The sequence below is a fragment of the Stegodyphus dumicola genome, chromosome 11 (genome assembly GCF_044657685.1).
Source record: "Stegodyphus dumicola isolate Sdum_Otavi_A_Nest chromosome 11, ASM4465768v1".
Lineage (NCBI taxonomy): Eukaryota > Metazoa > Arthropoda > Arachnida > Araneae > Eresidae > Stegodyphus > Stegodyphus dumicola.
The window spans coordinates 94,664,459-94,681,746 of NC_140778.1; the positions used below are offsets into that span (position 1 = coordinate 94,664,459).

Consider the following 17,288-nt stretch of genomic DNA (forward strand, 5'->3'; position numbering starts at 1 on the left):
ATAGGAAGACCAGCAACGCAAGAGCTCACTAGCAAGTAACTGGCCCGGTAAATTCGTGACTAAGTGGGAGTCATAAAATGAGTGTAGAATGTAAATAAAACTAGTGAATTTAAGAAATACACAGTACAATAAGTAAGTAAGATACAAAATTAAGAATGCTAATAAACATATTACGTACATTATTTACAGGTGGGCACTAGGTGGGAAAGTTCGGGTGCCTGATAAGGTGGGCCGCAAGTGGGCGCAGTTTGGCGTCCTCATTCAATGTTTCGTAGGTAAAGATATCAAAATTTCTCATATGGTCACAGTTCAGAGCTTTCGTGAAGAATTTCCTGTTGATTTTATTCATGTGCTCTTCTAGAGTGTCCAGTTTTAAGTCACAGTGCAGTGTAGCATTGCTCACAAAAAATTGAGCATAGGTTAAAGCCTTAAGACTTGCATGATTTGAAGTCTTTTTATATCCTCCTTGGTAGCCGTGCACCAGGCCGGCGACGCATAAGTCATCAATGGCCTAATTGCCGTGATATATACTAGCCTCTTTTTCCTGAGGTCTAAGCTAGAATAATTACCCAATGTAGGGATGAGACTATTTACAACAGTGAAAATTTTTCTTCTGACCTCCGTTATATGATCTCCCCATTTTAATCATTCATTTAGCATTACTCCTAAATATTTCGCCTTACTAACTCTAGGAATCTCTTCAGAAAATAAGAAGAGCTTGCTATTAATAGTCAACTGTGTATTTTTCCTCCTTATCATTAATAATTGCGACTTGCTGGCATTAATAGCAATCCTGCAAGTCGTACACCACTTTTCTACCACTGGTAGAAGCTCCTGTAAATTCTTGATTGCATGGTGTGTATTTGCGGACTTTACGGCTAATGCTGTATCGTCCGCATAGCACCCAAGAAAGTGATTTCTGCCAATGTGAGCCCTAGGGAAGTCATGAACATAAAATAAATACAGGACGGGCCCTAAAATGGACCCCTGTGGGACGTTCATGGACGATTCATGGTGCGTAAACTGGAGATGTCCTTTCCAATAGCCACAGTGAATTTCCTATTAGTGATGAAAGACATAATTAGCTGAATCAGCTCTCTATCCATAAGGAGATTTATCAGTTTATAAATAAGCCCTTCATGCCAGACGCGGTCGAATGCCTTTGCGACGTCTAGCATGAGTAAGGCGACATTTTGTTTCTTGTGGAGCGCATCCCCACAAAACTCGACAAGCCGAACCAGCTGCTTCGTTGTTGAAAGCTTTCTCCGGAAACCAAATTGTTCCGGAGGCAGTAATTCAATATAGTTTTTCAATCTGTTGTAGATTATTCTCTCAAAGACCTTTCCTAGTTTCGGAAGCAAGCTAATGGGCCTGTACCTATTTGGCCTAGTGTTATCCTTGCCGGGCTTAGGCAATAAAATAACTTTTGCGATTTTCCATTTTGTGGGAAAATAGCATTGACTAAGACACGCATTGATAATACTCGTTAATTTTGTCACAACATTGCAGGGCAGATTTCTAAGTGCGTGATTATTAATACCGTCTATGCCAGGGGCCTTTTTGACTTTAAGCTTCTTTGTGATTTCTTTGATCTCACTGGGGGTACCAGTGGCCATGTATCTCTTAGCAGTGTGGGCATTAAGCCAATCCCTAACAAAGTACCCTGCCTCTTTGACAAAATTAATGTCCATGGGCGTCATGTTTGGTCGGAACTGCTCTTCTAAATGGTGCGCAAGGACCGTCGATTTGTCTTTATTATTGAGAGCAACAGAGTTTTCAGTATAAATCGGCTTATTGCATTCACGCTGCCTTTTCAGGTTACGCATGAAAGTCCAGAGAGTGCCATCATTAGGACTAAGATTCTGAATTTTTTCCTCCCATACATTTCTCTTATACTCATCTATTTTCTTTTAAATTAATTTATTTTATTTGTTCATATCTCTTTTAACGTGAGGGCTCCATGTAAGGTACCACGTTTTCTTCATCCTATTCCGGTCCTTAATCATCTCTCTAATTTCCTGTGGCAGAATGCCAGCGTTATTACTTCTTCTCACGTGTCTAGATGCATTTTCAATAGCATTATTGATTAAATCAGTGAGGTTATCAACTGCATCATCTAGATCTTTCCGCGAGTTCAGAGTATCAAAGATGGGCGGATTCTGAATGAGAAACTTCTGGAACTTATTCCAGTCAGTCGTGCGGATCATTTCATTTTCTGCCTCTTTAGTAGTGCCTAGGTAAGCAATGACCGGTATATGGTCAGACCTCAATTCGTGCTTTACTTCAGTATAAATAGGGATTGAAGTATTTGTCAGAAGAATATCAAGAAGGTCTGCATTTCTTGGGTTATGTTGAATTGCGTCTCCGTCCTTCCTTTTATTCTACTGTTGAGTTGCTCGCGCAGACATCACGCGTTTTGTGTACGCTCATGTCGCCTCTGACGTTTCGTTTCTGATATTTGCATACGCATGACGTTTCTACTGACTTACGTGTTCATTGTACTGATCTCCAGACCTCCTTTTCTACAATTTCATGGCTATCTGCTAAATTTTTACATTGTTACTTAAGTTTTGCACACCAGTTAACTTTTAGTATATATTTATATGCCAACGCATATATTTATATACTTTTGGTGTGGCCGATTGTAACCAAAATTCGAGATGCACATTTACATGTTATAGCACTACTATATTCAAAATTTCAACGTTCTGAGGCTGTTCGTTTTTGAGTTATACGAGATACGTACGTACGCACAGACGCCACGAAACGTTCGAGTCCTTTATTCTGTTCTTACGTACAGATGTCTCGCGAAAACACCGTTAAATTTCATTCGAGAGCGGTCAAAATAGATATTTTCTTTGAAATATGATACCTGAAATTTTTCGCGATTACAATACTTCCTTTTTAATTCCTACAAGGAAGTAAAAATACTTTTTTATTCTAATGTCACTTGGCTCGGGTCATACGAGTTATTCAAGCTCCAAACTGGAATTCATTAAGACACATTCTTTATTATCTCCGCTTGATGTGTTGAAATTATTATTCCATTTCTTTGAGACGATAACCGAAAAAGACGACTCGTGTGCAAAATTGAGAGAATTTCACATTATGTCGAATTTCTGAAAAACGAATGGACAGATTTTAAGGAAATTTGGTACGGATACACATTTAAAACAACAGAAGGGATCTACTATTCAAACGTCATTTTATGTAGGTATGGACATTTTATATACTTATCAGTAAAGTTCACAGTAAACTAAACTAAACTCAGTGGCGTAACAGCCCTAATGGGCCAAGGCCTGCTTTGCCCGAAACCTGCTTTCTTGACCTTGGGCCCCGAGGTGCGTAAGTATATGCCCTGAACAAGTGGTCAGCTTGTCGCAGAGGCCCCCCAGTGTTTAGTCCCCAAGCGAACTTGGTTTTGTCGACAGAAGGGATAGAAATCAAGGGATGAAAGGCTGAGTCGACCTTGCCCAGCCCGGGAATCTAACTCCGGACCTGTGATGCTGCTGCGCGATGCGCCAGCCACTGCGCCTCCGGGCCTTAAGCACACAGTGAAGGGTGTCAAAAATCTAGTCTGTGATTCGAATTCTTAATGAATCTAATATAGGGTATGGTCCCCTCTCACAGCCGGACAGGTCGCGCAGCTTGATGGCCTACTGGACAAGAGGCAGTGGAGGAGGAGCTGTGGCAATCGATCCCACTCCAGCAGCAAGGCAGTTTTTAACTCCGGGTTGATGCTTGGCGACATGAAACTGCCCTCCAAGAGTGTCCTAGACATGCTGTAGGGGATTTAGGTCAAGAAATCTGGCTGGCCAATCCATGCGGTATTACTTCAAGGTAATCAATCGTCGACCAGCAGAGTCATATGTAGACGACCGTTGTCGTCCATTCGCAGGAACCCAGGACAAACTGAGATCCTGCAAAATTTAACATAGGACTTGAATATCTCCTCTCTGTACCTCATAACAGTCAGAAAGGCTCTGTGAAACACATCCAGGTATGCGCAGTCATCTAACCTAGACCTGGCCAAATTCTTACACTTCGCCCACTGTAATGATCCTTTTTCCTGATTAAGGGGCTATTGTACCGTGTTCCAGGTTCACTCCAGATACAGTTACGCCGAGAATCGGTGCCTAGCTGAATCTCGACTCATCTGTAAAATCACAGTGCTCCAGTAAAGTCTGATTCAAGGCGCAAGTTTTCTAGGCCATACTAAACACGCTTTCTCGTGTGCTGCAATGAGCCCAGAGCAACCGGCAGGTCTTCTGGCATGTAGCCTTATCTCATGACCGTGAAACTCAGGCTCCACTGGCAGCATACAGCTCATGTGAGATCTGTGAAGCTGCAGCAGTCCTGTGTCGCCATGCTGAAAATTTCAAATTATGATCCTCACTCATCGTCGTGGATCTTGGTATTCTCGATATGGATCCACTGTTCTGTAAATGTTTCCACTAATTGCAGACGGCATTGGGCGTTATATCGAGCTCGATATCCATCAGCGCTGGCTTGCCTCCGATCTGCCAGCAATTCTTCATCTTACTCTGCCATTCATATGTTCGTGGCTACTCATTTTATTTTATACTTTACAAATTTGTAGTCATTTGGTTAATTTGAAGCAGGAGGCATGAAAAATTAACAATGCCCTCGCCGGGATTCGAACCTGGACCTCTCGAATACGCGCCGAATGTGCTAACCATTACACCACAAAGACATGCCGAAAGGAGGGAGAAATTACCTTATCAATTTTACCCAACTTCTGCGAGAAACACGATGAATGTCGTGAAGGAGTACGAGCACACTAGTCCCCAAAAATTCCTCATGCTGTTATATTTCCTCCACAGTCACAGCTCCTTATACGCACGTGTACAGTTACGTATTCAACTCTGAATATTTGAATATTTTCGGTGGCATAATTTGGTTCAATACGTATTGTAAAAAATAGACGTAATTTGTAAGTTCTTTTAATTTTGCACACTGATGTGGGTGTGTGTGTACTTTTTCTTTGCTTTGGCGAAGTGCCAGAATTTTCGGGTGAACAATTATAATTAAAATACATTGAAATGGTTCATCGGTTAATCCTGGATACGGAAAAGCAAGGATTTTTATAGCAGAGAAATTTCAATTGATTTCAATGTTCCTTTCCCCTGATGCAGTGTCATTGAAGTTCATTGAATTACTCTTCTGTTATGTTCTTTTTTCTTTAAGGAATTTGTTTGAATTTGGGGCATTGATTGTTTAAAAGTTTTAGTTTTTACACTTATTAGATTATTTGAAATTTATTAATTATGAATTTCAAAATTTCTGTCATTGTGAAACATTACTTCTAAATTTCTTACTTTAATAACAATTTCTGAAGCTTAAATCGTGAAAAACTAGGCATATTTATATTTTGTAATTATATATATATATATATAAATATATAATGCAACCTGGAATTTATATGCCTAAAATTTATGTTAAAACTATTTTTATATCATAGATATGAGCTATTTTATATCACAGAGTCCAAAAAGAAGAATGAAGAAGGAGAGAATGAGAAACAGGGACACAAGATCTTGTCTTACATTATTTTCCAAGTTAAATTTGTTTGACTTTCTTACGTTTCTAAAAGTAAATTATGCATACATTAAAAAAAATTTTTTACCTTTCCCGTTCAGTGGCTCTTGCGGTCCAGTACTGTCGAGCAATGAGCCATTTCCAAATTTCCATTCAAGAGTTGTAGGATCTTGTTTCCAACTGCATAAGTTTATGTCATCAAAATTGCAAGTCATAAGCTCCAAAGCTGAGAACCAAAAGAGACACATAAGTATTTCCTAAAGTATAAACCTCATTTTGGCTTGTGAAGCAGCCAAGTGGAATTAAACGATCGGAAAAATACAAATAAGACACTTTTTTCGCGGTCGTCCACCTTTAGAACTTCACGGACCACTGCGTATAAAATTTTATATTTGGTGGACTATTAATATGAATTAAAAAAATTAATAAAACCCTAAAAACAGACCCTAAAAACAACATATTAATACGCAAAAACAATATTCAACTTTCCAATACATGTAATTCTAATTTTCATGTGTTAATGCATTTGGTATTCAGCAGCATGCCTTTATGGAAATTCAGGCTACACCCCTGATTATGAGTAACAATCAAAACATTATTGACATCTCACTGATGCACATATTTCGGTCACATTGGAAAATTACATGAAAAGTACAAAAATCTTACCTTCTTAAACAGAAAGCTTCACATTTCCATCTCACTGGAAGGGAACTTCACGAAAAGCAAGAACAAACCGGGAAACGCAAAGCAATATCAATAAACTGAAAGTGTTATGCCGCCAATTTCTAATTACTGTAAACATAATAAATCATCGCTTACTCAACAATGGTGCCATCGATCAGCTGTTGGACAAAACAAAAACGGAAACTTCCAGTGATGCAATTATAAACAAGAATGCAGATGGTTCTCATAAAATTCCATCAGGTTGCCTATTGACACGGAGTAAACTGTGTTATTAACGACCACAATAGCATATGTTTGTAATTCAAAAGGAAAGAGAATTCCAGTTCGTGCTATTATTGATAACAGCAGCATATCCATGGACGCCAACTCTCACTTTCAAATGTTGCTAGATACACCAGTAAAAGTCTCTAAATTCAGAAGGAATTTCGCTAAAATTAGTAGCTAAAATTTAAAAAATAAAGCATAATCTATACTCCATAATAGGTTTTGTTGCTAGTAATTTTTTAAACCGAATCTTCATAAAAATGTAAATAATGTCCCAATTTTTCTGCGGACCATCAAAAAGTTTTCGAGGACCACCGGTTGGCTACCGCTGGTATAGACTGATTTAGAAATGACTCAGTGCAAAAGTAAAACTTCTGTTTTTAGAATAGAGAGCTGGAATATCAAATTATATATAAATGCATTTCAAAAGCTTATATAATAGTTATATATAACCCAAGAAATATTCTGCGAATTAGTATAGTCTATACCTGCATACTGTTCATTTTCAGATTGTAAATCCGTAATGTTCTTTCTCGATATTTTAGTTAAAATATCGAGAAAGAACTCGGTATCGGAACACGGTCGAGAAAGGACTCGGAAAATATCGAGAAAGAACTCGGTCGGTATCATGAAAGAACTTAAATGAATGAGTTTGAAATAGCATGAATAAAAGCATCCTCATTTTTTCTTGGACTCTAAATCATATATATAGCAACAGCAAACATACGTTTGAACTTTTAAATATTTATTTTCTGCACTGTTTTTATCGCTTTAGCTGCTTTATATTTTACCATTATATTTGGTACTATTATTGATAACAGCAGCATATTCATGCATATACCACAAATCTCACATTCAAATGTCGCTAGATACACCTGCAAAAGTAGCTAAAATGTCGCTAAATTCAGAAGTAATTTCGCTAAAAGTTGTAGCTAAAATTTTTAAAAAAGGTATAATCCATATTCCATAATAGGTTTTATTACTCGTCATTTTTTTAAACTGAATCATCATAAAAAATATAAATAACGTCGAAATTTTTCTGCTGAAAAACGTTTTCACGGATCACCAGTGGTCCATGGACCACTGGTTGGCGACCGCTGTCTCAAAGCATGATCCGTGGTTCATTTGTTTTTAATTTCTGATTTAATTCGTCTTTCCGATTTCTGGCTTAAAAAAAACACACGAATAAAATGTGTAGGGTTATCTAAACTAAAATGTAGCATACAATAACTCATCACTCCCCAGGTCGTCCTTGGTAGACTGTTTCACACGCCTTTCGACAGTTGCAATTTAAGAAGAAAATTTTCCTGAGTTGTTCTTATGGCGTAACGATTAAGGTAACATTTAGTTAAGACATGAACGATTGACTGGGTAAAACGCAGGATAGGTTTTTAAATTTCGTTATCCGGGAATACCTAATAATTGTTACAACAGGAAAACTTAATTTAAATTTTACTTTTATTAGGAAGTACTTCATCAGTCTTCATACAACTCATAAGATGAATTCCTTTTCTTTCTCTTCAATATATAGCACTCTAAGTATTTGTGTATTACTAGGTTATTGCCCGTAAATCGTAAAAACTTTGACTGTGACACCTGCAAGCATTTTGTAAGCCAGAAGAACCTGCTCCGGGTCACTTTTAGAAAAATGACGTTTTTAGCCCAAAGGGCTATTAATTTCGTTCTGGCATTTTGCGTGGAAAACTTTAAATGTCCCTTTCACTTTTTAAGATGTTGCCACCAAATGTTATCGCCCTGTGTTTTATTTAAAGAAATTAAATAATGAAGAATCTGCATAAGTGTATGTATGTTTCTCGCATTGTGATAAAACCAGGATACCTAAAGCCATCAAATTTTGAATAATGTAATCCTCCACCGAATATGGGCACCTGGATGCCCTGATTTGGAATTCGGAATATTTTTATTATCGATTTCATATTTTGTAACCCCTTTAACGAATTTTTGATGAACAAACTCAACGTCTTCAAAGCGAGTAATGGCAATACTGTACGGAAAAAACGACTTTTTTATCTCCAGCGCGCGAGACTATGCATCCGAAATTCTAAAGATAGGCTCATTTTAAAATTATTTTGCGATATTGCTGTTGAATTGAATTTTATGGTTTAAATGCAAAGAACGTGATATTTAATAAATAATGGTAACACACCAAACGTTAAAAAAACGCCCCTTTGGACGTAATGCAAAATCTGAAAGCTTTTAGAATTTTTTCTTAATTCCTTTTATAAAATTATTCTAGTTTTATAAAAATTAATAAATTCCTAATAAGTTTTTCTAGATAATCACCTGTAAAAATTCTTTTGTTTAAATGTATAATAGATTTATTTATATTTTATTTACTTTTCCTTTCGTTAATCAGCTTTTTGGCCAAAGAAGAGTAATAAATGTGTGTTTTATTTTTAGTTTTTATAGTTTAATGTTACTTTAGACCACCAATTAGAGCAAAGGCATATCTAAGTTCCGTCTCTTTTCCTAGGGATGGGGAGGGAAAGGGACAACACTTTCTCGTGAAAAGCTCCGGACAACGTTTGTTCACCTCGTGTTAATTTTTATTGCATTTTGCTTCATGCTTTTACTAAGCCTTTTAAGCTGAAACAGAACTTTAATCTCTTATTTTTTATTCTTTATAGCCTATTATTATCATTTACGTGTTCCGCCTTAAGGCATTGAACGGAATGGAGAGATGCCTCCGTGGAAGACTTTCTAAGGGAAACTGGTTCGTATTAAAACGTTAGACATGGAGAAAATAACTAAAACGCCCATGCAGCCAACGTATTCGCAGGATTCAAACATCTAACCGAACTACCGGTATTAATTTAGAAGTCCAACAACAAAACTACCGTGGTGGGCCAGTCTATTATTTCGACATGGCATTTTGCCAAAAAATCGTGATTGTTCCACCCTCGGAAGTCATACGATGGAAATGTAACATCAGCAGCAACCCATAAAAATGTACATATTTCTTGCTTTTATTACTAAACTACAAATTGAATTTAAAATGAAAATTATTTTGAGTAAATAATAAATTGCTATCACTTCCAAAGCAATATCATTGATTAATTACTTACTCATAATCAATTAAAAATATTTAAAAATAACCAAATTAGAATCCATAGATTCAGGTTCATCAACTTCCATTTTCTGTGCATACACAATTTTTCGAATAACATATTGAAAACCTAAAAAATTAACTTGAATTAAAGCTTCAGATTCTTACTTATGTTATTCCAAAATTAGAAAAGAAACATTTTTCATATATTTAAAATTTTGCTCCGAAAATTTTATTTTCAAGCTTGCCAAAGTTAGATTAGGTTACTTAAGCTGAAAGTAAAGAAAACAATGCCTATCTGTCTAAGAGGAGGAATGTTTTCGTAGAGAACTTTTTAACGGAAATTGGTCCGTATTTACGTCATATTTAATACAAATCACGAAAATCTCTATACAGTAGCTATTAGTGATGATTCAGACAGGTCGAATAAGTACCAATGTTCAGGAGTTATTCATTCAGACACTGGATATTTTTTCTTCTACTTCATTGCTAATAAAGACTTTTATTATATAGGTAAGTCGATGGCTTATTATAACATTTGGTTAAATTCTGCATTTTGGGTTACATTATTCTGAGCTCCATGCAAAAATCCGGCTCTCGTGTTTCGTATTATTATTATTGTTTTTCATGTTATTTATTTTCAATTAGAATTTCAATTGTTGTTTTTCAGCAATAAGCAACCTACATATACACCAAATTAATGTCTGACATATATGCTATTCGGTGTCCAGCAAAAGAGTCCCTGATTTTAAAATTAAAAATCCTGAAAACAAAGATAGACAAGGGAATAAATACAGCACGCGGTATATCTATTTTTAAAACAGTAAGACCGTTATATAGAAAATTAGAAATAATAGTTACAAAAACTGCCAACAGATGGCACTGTAAACTGACGTCTGGTGACTGGATTTTTTTTTTTTTTTTTTTTTTTTTTTTTTTTTTTTGAATGGAAACACGTCTAGGCTGCTTCTTAGTATATTTTACTTGCTGGAACTCTTCAAACCCGTCTCTGCTGAATTTCTTAGGATGGATTATCTGGAATTTTGCTGAATAATTTCGAAAGATTTACAGCATTTTCAGGCGTAACTACAGTTTGCCTGCGACCAAAACTTCCTGCCAGATCATGGGTCCCGCTGCCTGTCCGTTGGACATTTAGCAAAGAGCTTGTGAATTGTTTTCACATTGGGTCCTTTGGAAACATTAAATCGTGTTTGAAAATTGCGCCTTGTTGCCATAGACTGTGATCTAACCTCTGGTTTTCCAGTACCAGAAAGACACGTTGTTCAATGGAATGCATGATTTCCATACACTAACCTCCTTTCACGTTTCAAGGGTGAACAGATGGCTAACAGATTTTAAGGGTCAAGGGTGACAGGGGTGATTGCGAACAGATTTCAAGGGTCAAGGGGGATCACGTTTCAAGGTTACAGTTTTTGTAACTATTATTTGGAAATTTCTATGTAACAATTTTAGAGCTTTCATAATACATACGCCGCTTGTTGTATTCCTCTATCGATGTTTGTTTCCGAGATTTGGAATGTTGAAATCAGAGACACTTTCGCTGGACACCTAGTAAGTATAGTCGTTTCTTTATGTACTCTCCTGAATACGAATGTAGCATGAAATGGTATTTCATATCTCTTGATGAATCTGCGCCTTATGCCTGTATCTTAAAAAAAACATCTAAGGCACTTGAGTTTTGAGCGTATTGTCGAGTAAACATTTCTTAAATGTTTTCCTGTTTCAAATTACAACATATACAACAACAAGCATTAAAATATTATCATGCATCCGAAATTATCAGCAATTTATACAAAGCAGTGGAAATGAATTTTAGAATTAAAAATATGTTTTGCACACCTTCATATCGGGGATCAGCTGCAGGTGGTGTTAGGTCGCATTTTTCGCCAGCTCTTATTCGAATGTCATCAACAGCAAAAAAGCCGTCTTTTTCTGTTCCAATTATAGCTCGGAAAACAACCTGTTGCCAAGAAATAAGTCTAATTATAGTAGAAACAATTATCATTGACATACTCATTAATATAATATGTTCTATATATTAACAAACACTGCGGGGGAAAACATTGGAACAGATCTGCTTCTCCCGTTCTACTGGGCCGATTAACGAAAATCAAATTGCGTTTTTCATGTCTTGAAAGGCGCGACTTAGGATGTAAATTAGGCTTAGATATGGCCCATTATTGCAATGTTGGTATTTGACACAATATCGGACTTTTCTGAAATGACATGCCATTTTTTTTCTATATTTCCATCCTACGACTCAAATTATGCCTAAATATTAAATTTCGTACGACATTCACGGAGAAATTTAAAACTTTATCTGTGCGCATATTTTTCATTTGCGCCAAAAATAATTCACTTAGCGGATTTTTTAATTTATAGCAACCTATTTTCCTTTCCTTTTTTTCATTGCACAGGAGCGGAAAAAAAAGTCATCGTTCATCTTCCAAATAATTTTAACAAAGTGCGTAAATCACATTTTCGTTATAACCGCTTATAATATTTATTATATATTGGCATTATATTTGGCATTATAACGCAACGTCATAATACCAAATTTCAAAACGCGCCAATGTGTACGTTCACGTATATCTTAGGAGAGTTGGAATAAAAAACTAATTTTTTGTAGCTATGCTTAGAAATACATTACTTCTTAATATATGGCAACCTATTTTCCTTTCCCTTTCATTATGCTGTAGTGGAAAAAGAGACACCTCGTTTCTACCTTTTTACATTGTGAATGAGCGGAAAAAAAGCCACTCGTTCCTACTTTCAAATAATTTTAGCAAAGTGTCTAAACCACATTTGATATTTTATCGCTTTCAACAAATATGCCAAATTTCAAACGCGAAATATATAAATTCACGTATATCTTCGGAAATTTTGAATAAAAAAGTGTAATTTTTTGTAGGTATGCTTAGAAATACGTCTACTTTAAGATGATGGCAAAACTTTTATGGGTTATGATTCAAAATTTTTTGCGAAAAATTTATAAAAATTATTTAAAAATACAAATTTTAAAAATAAATCATAAAAAATGGGAGAATTTTATTTGGAATGAACCTAAATTTCGAAATATGAAAGGAAGAATCAAAAAAATTTAATAAAAAAAGAGAGATTAATAACTAGATACCAAATTCAATTAACATGGAGCAGCTAAAATTTTGAGAGCTGATGTTTTAAGACCTACCCCTGCGCTTTTAATAAAACGTGGCAGTCTAGCATAATTTGAGATATAGAATCGAAATAGGAAAAAAAAAATTGTTACATCATTTCAGAAAAAGTTCGATTTTGTGTCAAAATACTTATATTAAAACAATACTATACGTAAAACTAAGTCGTGCCTTCGAGACATGAAAAACGCAAGTTGAATTTTGTCAATCCGTCCAGTAGAACGGGAGATATAGAACTGCCCCCGCCCTTTTTTTCGCAGTGTACATTATCCCAGTTAAAAAAAAAATTATAAAACAATGCCCTTTTACAACATTGTAATACGCTGTGAAGGACATCTTGAAAGGAATTTACAATGAAATTAAATGTATTTTAACTTAAGTCCGTAGTTCGTCACAACTCTTATTCATGAAATTTATCAATATATCGTAAATTTTTCTAAAGCCAGATCATAAAAATTCTCGGATATTTTGAATCCCAAACCACGAATCCTTCGTGTAAGAAATATAAGAAGAATTAGAAAGCAAAACAACTTTTCATATCATTATCAAAAGTTTTTAATTAAAAATAAAATTTCAGATACGGCCGGCAAATGAACTTCCGTCAATTTCATGCTTTTAAATAAAAACGAGCGTTAAGTATCAATGGATGTTTTTACTTATATCTAGTTGTTATTTAAAACATGAAACTGATTGCTCGTTTACAAATAAAATCTAACATAAAATTAGGAAGCAACAACTTGGGTTTGAGGCGGATTTAGTCAAGATCTCAATCGATTTTGAGGGCAAAGAGGTACAGGTCCCTTTTCATCAGAAGCAATGAAATCTGAGCGACGGTCGTATTTACACCCTATAGAAGTAAAGCGAATAAAAAGGTAGCGCCATCTGTTGGCAAAAGTAGTAACGAAATTGAAAAATTAATTTTATAGAATTTTAAAAGCGTTACGAAAGACCAGATTGGACTTCAAGTCATTAATAAGCAAGGTAAACCTTTGTGAATGAGAATATTCGTGATTTTATCTTGTTTCGTTCCAGTAGGCAGTCAGTTACAGCATTATGCGGAAGTGCTGTAAACATTTGCGTTTTGAATTAACAAAAGTGTAAAATATTTTGCATGTGAGCAAAGAAATCAATATTCACTTCAAAAAATTATTCATAATATTTTAAATTTCACGCCATAAAACACATGCGACTTAAATTTTATAATAAAATTGAAGCCATTTGTAGGGCCCGAGCCGGCAATCCATGGATATCGACCACGGCAATCCACGGTTGATTCGATCAACACCCGTAAGATTGCGTCATCCGTTTTGCTGTTGTCAGAGCGTCAATCCCTGCCCTCTGCTCAATAGCCTATTTTATTGTATCGTTGTGTGCGTAAGGGGACGTAATAGATTGAATGCACATAGGTCCGACGATAGGTTGTTAAAATTTATTTTATCAAAAGAAACACGTAATAGCCGTAGAACTCTTCACAATATACCAAAGTATAATCAGCAGTTACACTTCAAACTGCTATGAACGTTACACACAAAGCAATGCAAAGCGCTGCTAAAGGGAAAGCTACCCGGAGGTATCTCAGTACTCCGAACTCACACTGACCTAATAGCTAACAACAACTGTGAGCAGATGCTGTCTCCGGTCCCCATCCTGTTATCTTACATAGTTCCCCCACCCTTTCGCCGAGATATTTCTCGTACTTTTTGCTTCCCGAAATTACCGGAAGGCCACATGAGGTTTTAATTATAGTTACAGCTACTATAGTGATCAATTACAATACCTATTACGGTGATACAGGACCGGACCAAAATGTCGCCAGACGGTCGTCAAGTTTGGCGACATTCGGGGATTTCTCGTCAAATTTGGCGACACAAATGAGTTGCCAAATATGTTGCCAGCTTGGCGATATCCCACCAAATTACTGAGATACCCATTTTCTCAATATTTAACGAACTTGTCCCTGTATTCTTACTTTTTCGTCACAGCTTGTGTCTTTATTTTTTTTTTCGCTTTACATTTTATTTCTCATATAATTGCATATATCTATGTACAAAATTCGTAACAGCATGCCTCCGTGCACTACGCACATGAACTGAATCAGCAAAATATGTCTTCAACTCGAAACAAAGTGAAATGCCCCATTACTGGTAATCCAAGAGACCTTGTTTGTATTATACTGCCCATACATAAAGTGTTACAGTTGAATTCGGCTATAGAAAGATACTTCAGGACAGTCAAGGACGCCATGTTAACTTTTCGGAAAGATGGAAACTTGGATGAATTCCAACTTAGACAGGCTGGCCGCAATGGAGCCGCAATTAATGCGGGAAATTCAAAAGTTCTCTTTTGTTTATTAGAAAAAGTGTTTTGCAGGTCTTTGTAGTGGATGATATGCTATCTTCAGGAAGGTTTGCATATTTCCACGAGAAATATGCATTCTCCCGCTCAAAGTATAATAGTATAAGAGTTCTATTGTAGAATAGTGAAGTTAGTAAAATATTAATCTATAAGTTTCCTGGTTTCATGATCGTGGCATGTATAATGATAACTATTTTCTATTCCAAATGCATGACTTATTCTCATTCTTTATATTGTGATACTGGAACGGCATTACTACTGTACTAAAAAAGGACAATGAAACAGTCTGCTAAATCTATTGTATTGAAATTTGTGCATTTATCATAATCCCATAATAATACCAGCTGTTTCATATAGCTGTTGGTATATGATTTAAAACCAAGGGAAAAAACTGTTGCATCTCAAAAGCTGAATTATTTACAGAAGCGTTTACCTGATTGTTCAAAGCGCTTGGTTTTAAAGACACAGCAGCCTTGTTCCAGCGATTTCCCATTGGAGTCTTCAGTAGCCATATTACTGACTCGGACATGTTTCCTTCTTTTCGGACCACCTAAAGCAAAACGAAAATTTTAGGTACTTGTAACTTCAGGACAAATCGTATCACACTCGTAACATATATAAGTAATATTCCTAATGAAGTACTATACTTGAGGAGATGAAAATAAACGCAGGAAACTCATAAAATCCCTATTCGGTGCTCTCAAACTGGAGGTCTTTGTGCTGCGTGAGGACCCCTAAGGAATTTCACAGGACCCGCGAATATTTTCCTCTTAAATTAATTAGTCTTATTGTCGAAAAAATAGTTATGACAAGAATTTGAAGAAAACGTTTATTGTTGTAAAAGTTGTCTGGTTTTCATTATCATTAAAAACAAACGCAGCTAAAAATTTACAAGTGGACTTAACTACCTTATTTGCCGGCGTATAAGACGCATTTTGTTTCTTTGAAAATAGGTCTGAAAAACAGGATGCGTCTTATACGTCAATATTGCATCTTATACGTCGATACTCAGTTTATTCGGAGTTAGTATTTCGCAAGTTTGTTAATGAGTCAAAGCGTCATGGGATGATGTGAAAACAGAGACAATGGTTAAATCATTTAAAAAGTGTGGCATTGGTAATTTAGAAGAGGTTTCAAGTGACTTAGCTCTGGAGATGTGTGTCTGGGTTTTGACTAAGGAAATTAAAAGGTGTTCTTTTCCAGATAGATTGGGTATTTGCAGAAAGTGTTGCTTTGTGTTTGCATTACTTTTATTTTAAAATAACAGTAAATTCACTATAATGATCAGTAACAAAATTTTATGCTTCAAAAATGCGTATAAAAAAGAAGGTGCGAATTATGGGCCGGTGCATCTTATACACCGGCAAATATGGTAATTTGTAATATGACATGAAACTTAATTTATTGCCAGTAAACATAAAAAACGTTAATAATAAAAAGACAAAAAAAAATGTAAAGCCATCTTAGTAAGAAAACTGAACACTCGTACGATGAACTTGTAAGATATTCCTAAGGTTTTAATAGTTAATTTTTAGTAAAGCCACTGTGCTATCTTCCCTAATTTCAGCTTACAATTTCCTGCTAGAACGTGTTTTCAGAATCGCTGTTAAATACAAATGAAGCAGGAAAAAGTATTTAACTTTGAAGTTCTACTGACTTCGTGAGAGAGCCAGAGCTTCTGACCAGCGCGCTTTCTCCTTTTGGCTATACCTTCTAAAGCTATTTTTACGCTCGGCCGTACTTTAGGCCCTTGATAGCTTCGCCGTTTAGTTAACGTTAAGGGACCAAGTCCTGTAGAATTTTGATAGCTTCGGCTATATCTTTTTAGGTAAATTTAGTTAAGGTTTATTTCTTAGAATTCCTGAGTTCAAACCCAAGTGGAGGCTTTGCTGTAAACTTCCGGAAGGGGTTAACTGTTAAATTCTTATTTTGAGAAATAAAGGGTATTCAACTCTGAGTTCTATTCTCTGGCTACTGAAGTAAAGCGCTTGTTCGCTTACCAGTTCTCAACGTTTCACACATATTACTGTAAATTCTAGTTTGGAACATTACAAAGCCATGCACTTAACGCTGCATCCTGAATTCTAAACATATACTGCTACACTGCTTTTAAAGTTTTTTAATTTGTTTCTTCAATTGTATATGGCTCTTAATGATAAAGCTAA

The 17,288-nt window shown here is 35.8% G+C and overlaps 1 protein-coding gene across 2 annotated transcripts in view; it reads right to left on the bottom strand.

The window, feature by feature from the left end:
* The window catches only part of LOC118194239 (MAM and LDL-receptor class A domain-containing protein 1-like), a 458,361-nt gene that overhangs the window by 367,852 nt on the left and 73,221 nt on the right, over window positions 1–17,288 (bottom strand). For both annotated transcript variants that reach the window (XM_085827015.1, XM_085827016.1), the window contains 3 exons: window positions 15,557–15,673; window positions 11,435–11,555; window positions 5,648–5,785 (listed from right to left, as the gene is read on the bottom strand). In XM_085827015.1, the coding sequence (XP_085683141.1) occupies window positions 5,648–5,785; window positions 11,435–11,555; window positions 15,557–15,673 (376 nt within the window). The remainder of the gene's footprint in view (window positions 1–5,647; window positions 5,786–11,434; window positions 11,556–15,556; window positions 15,674–17,288) is intronic.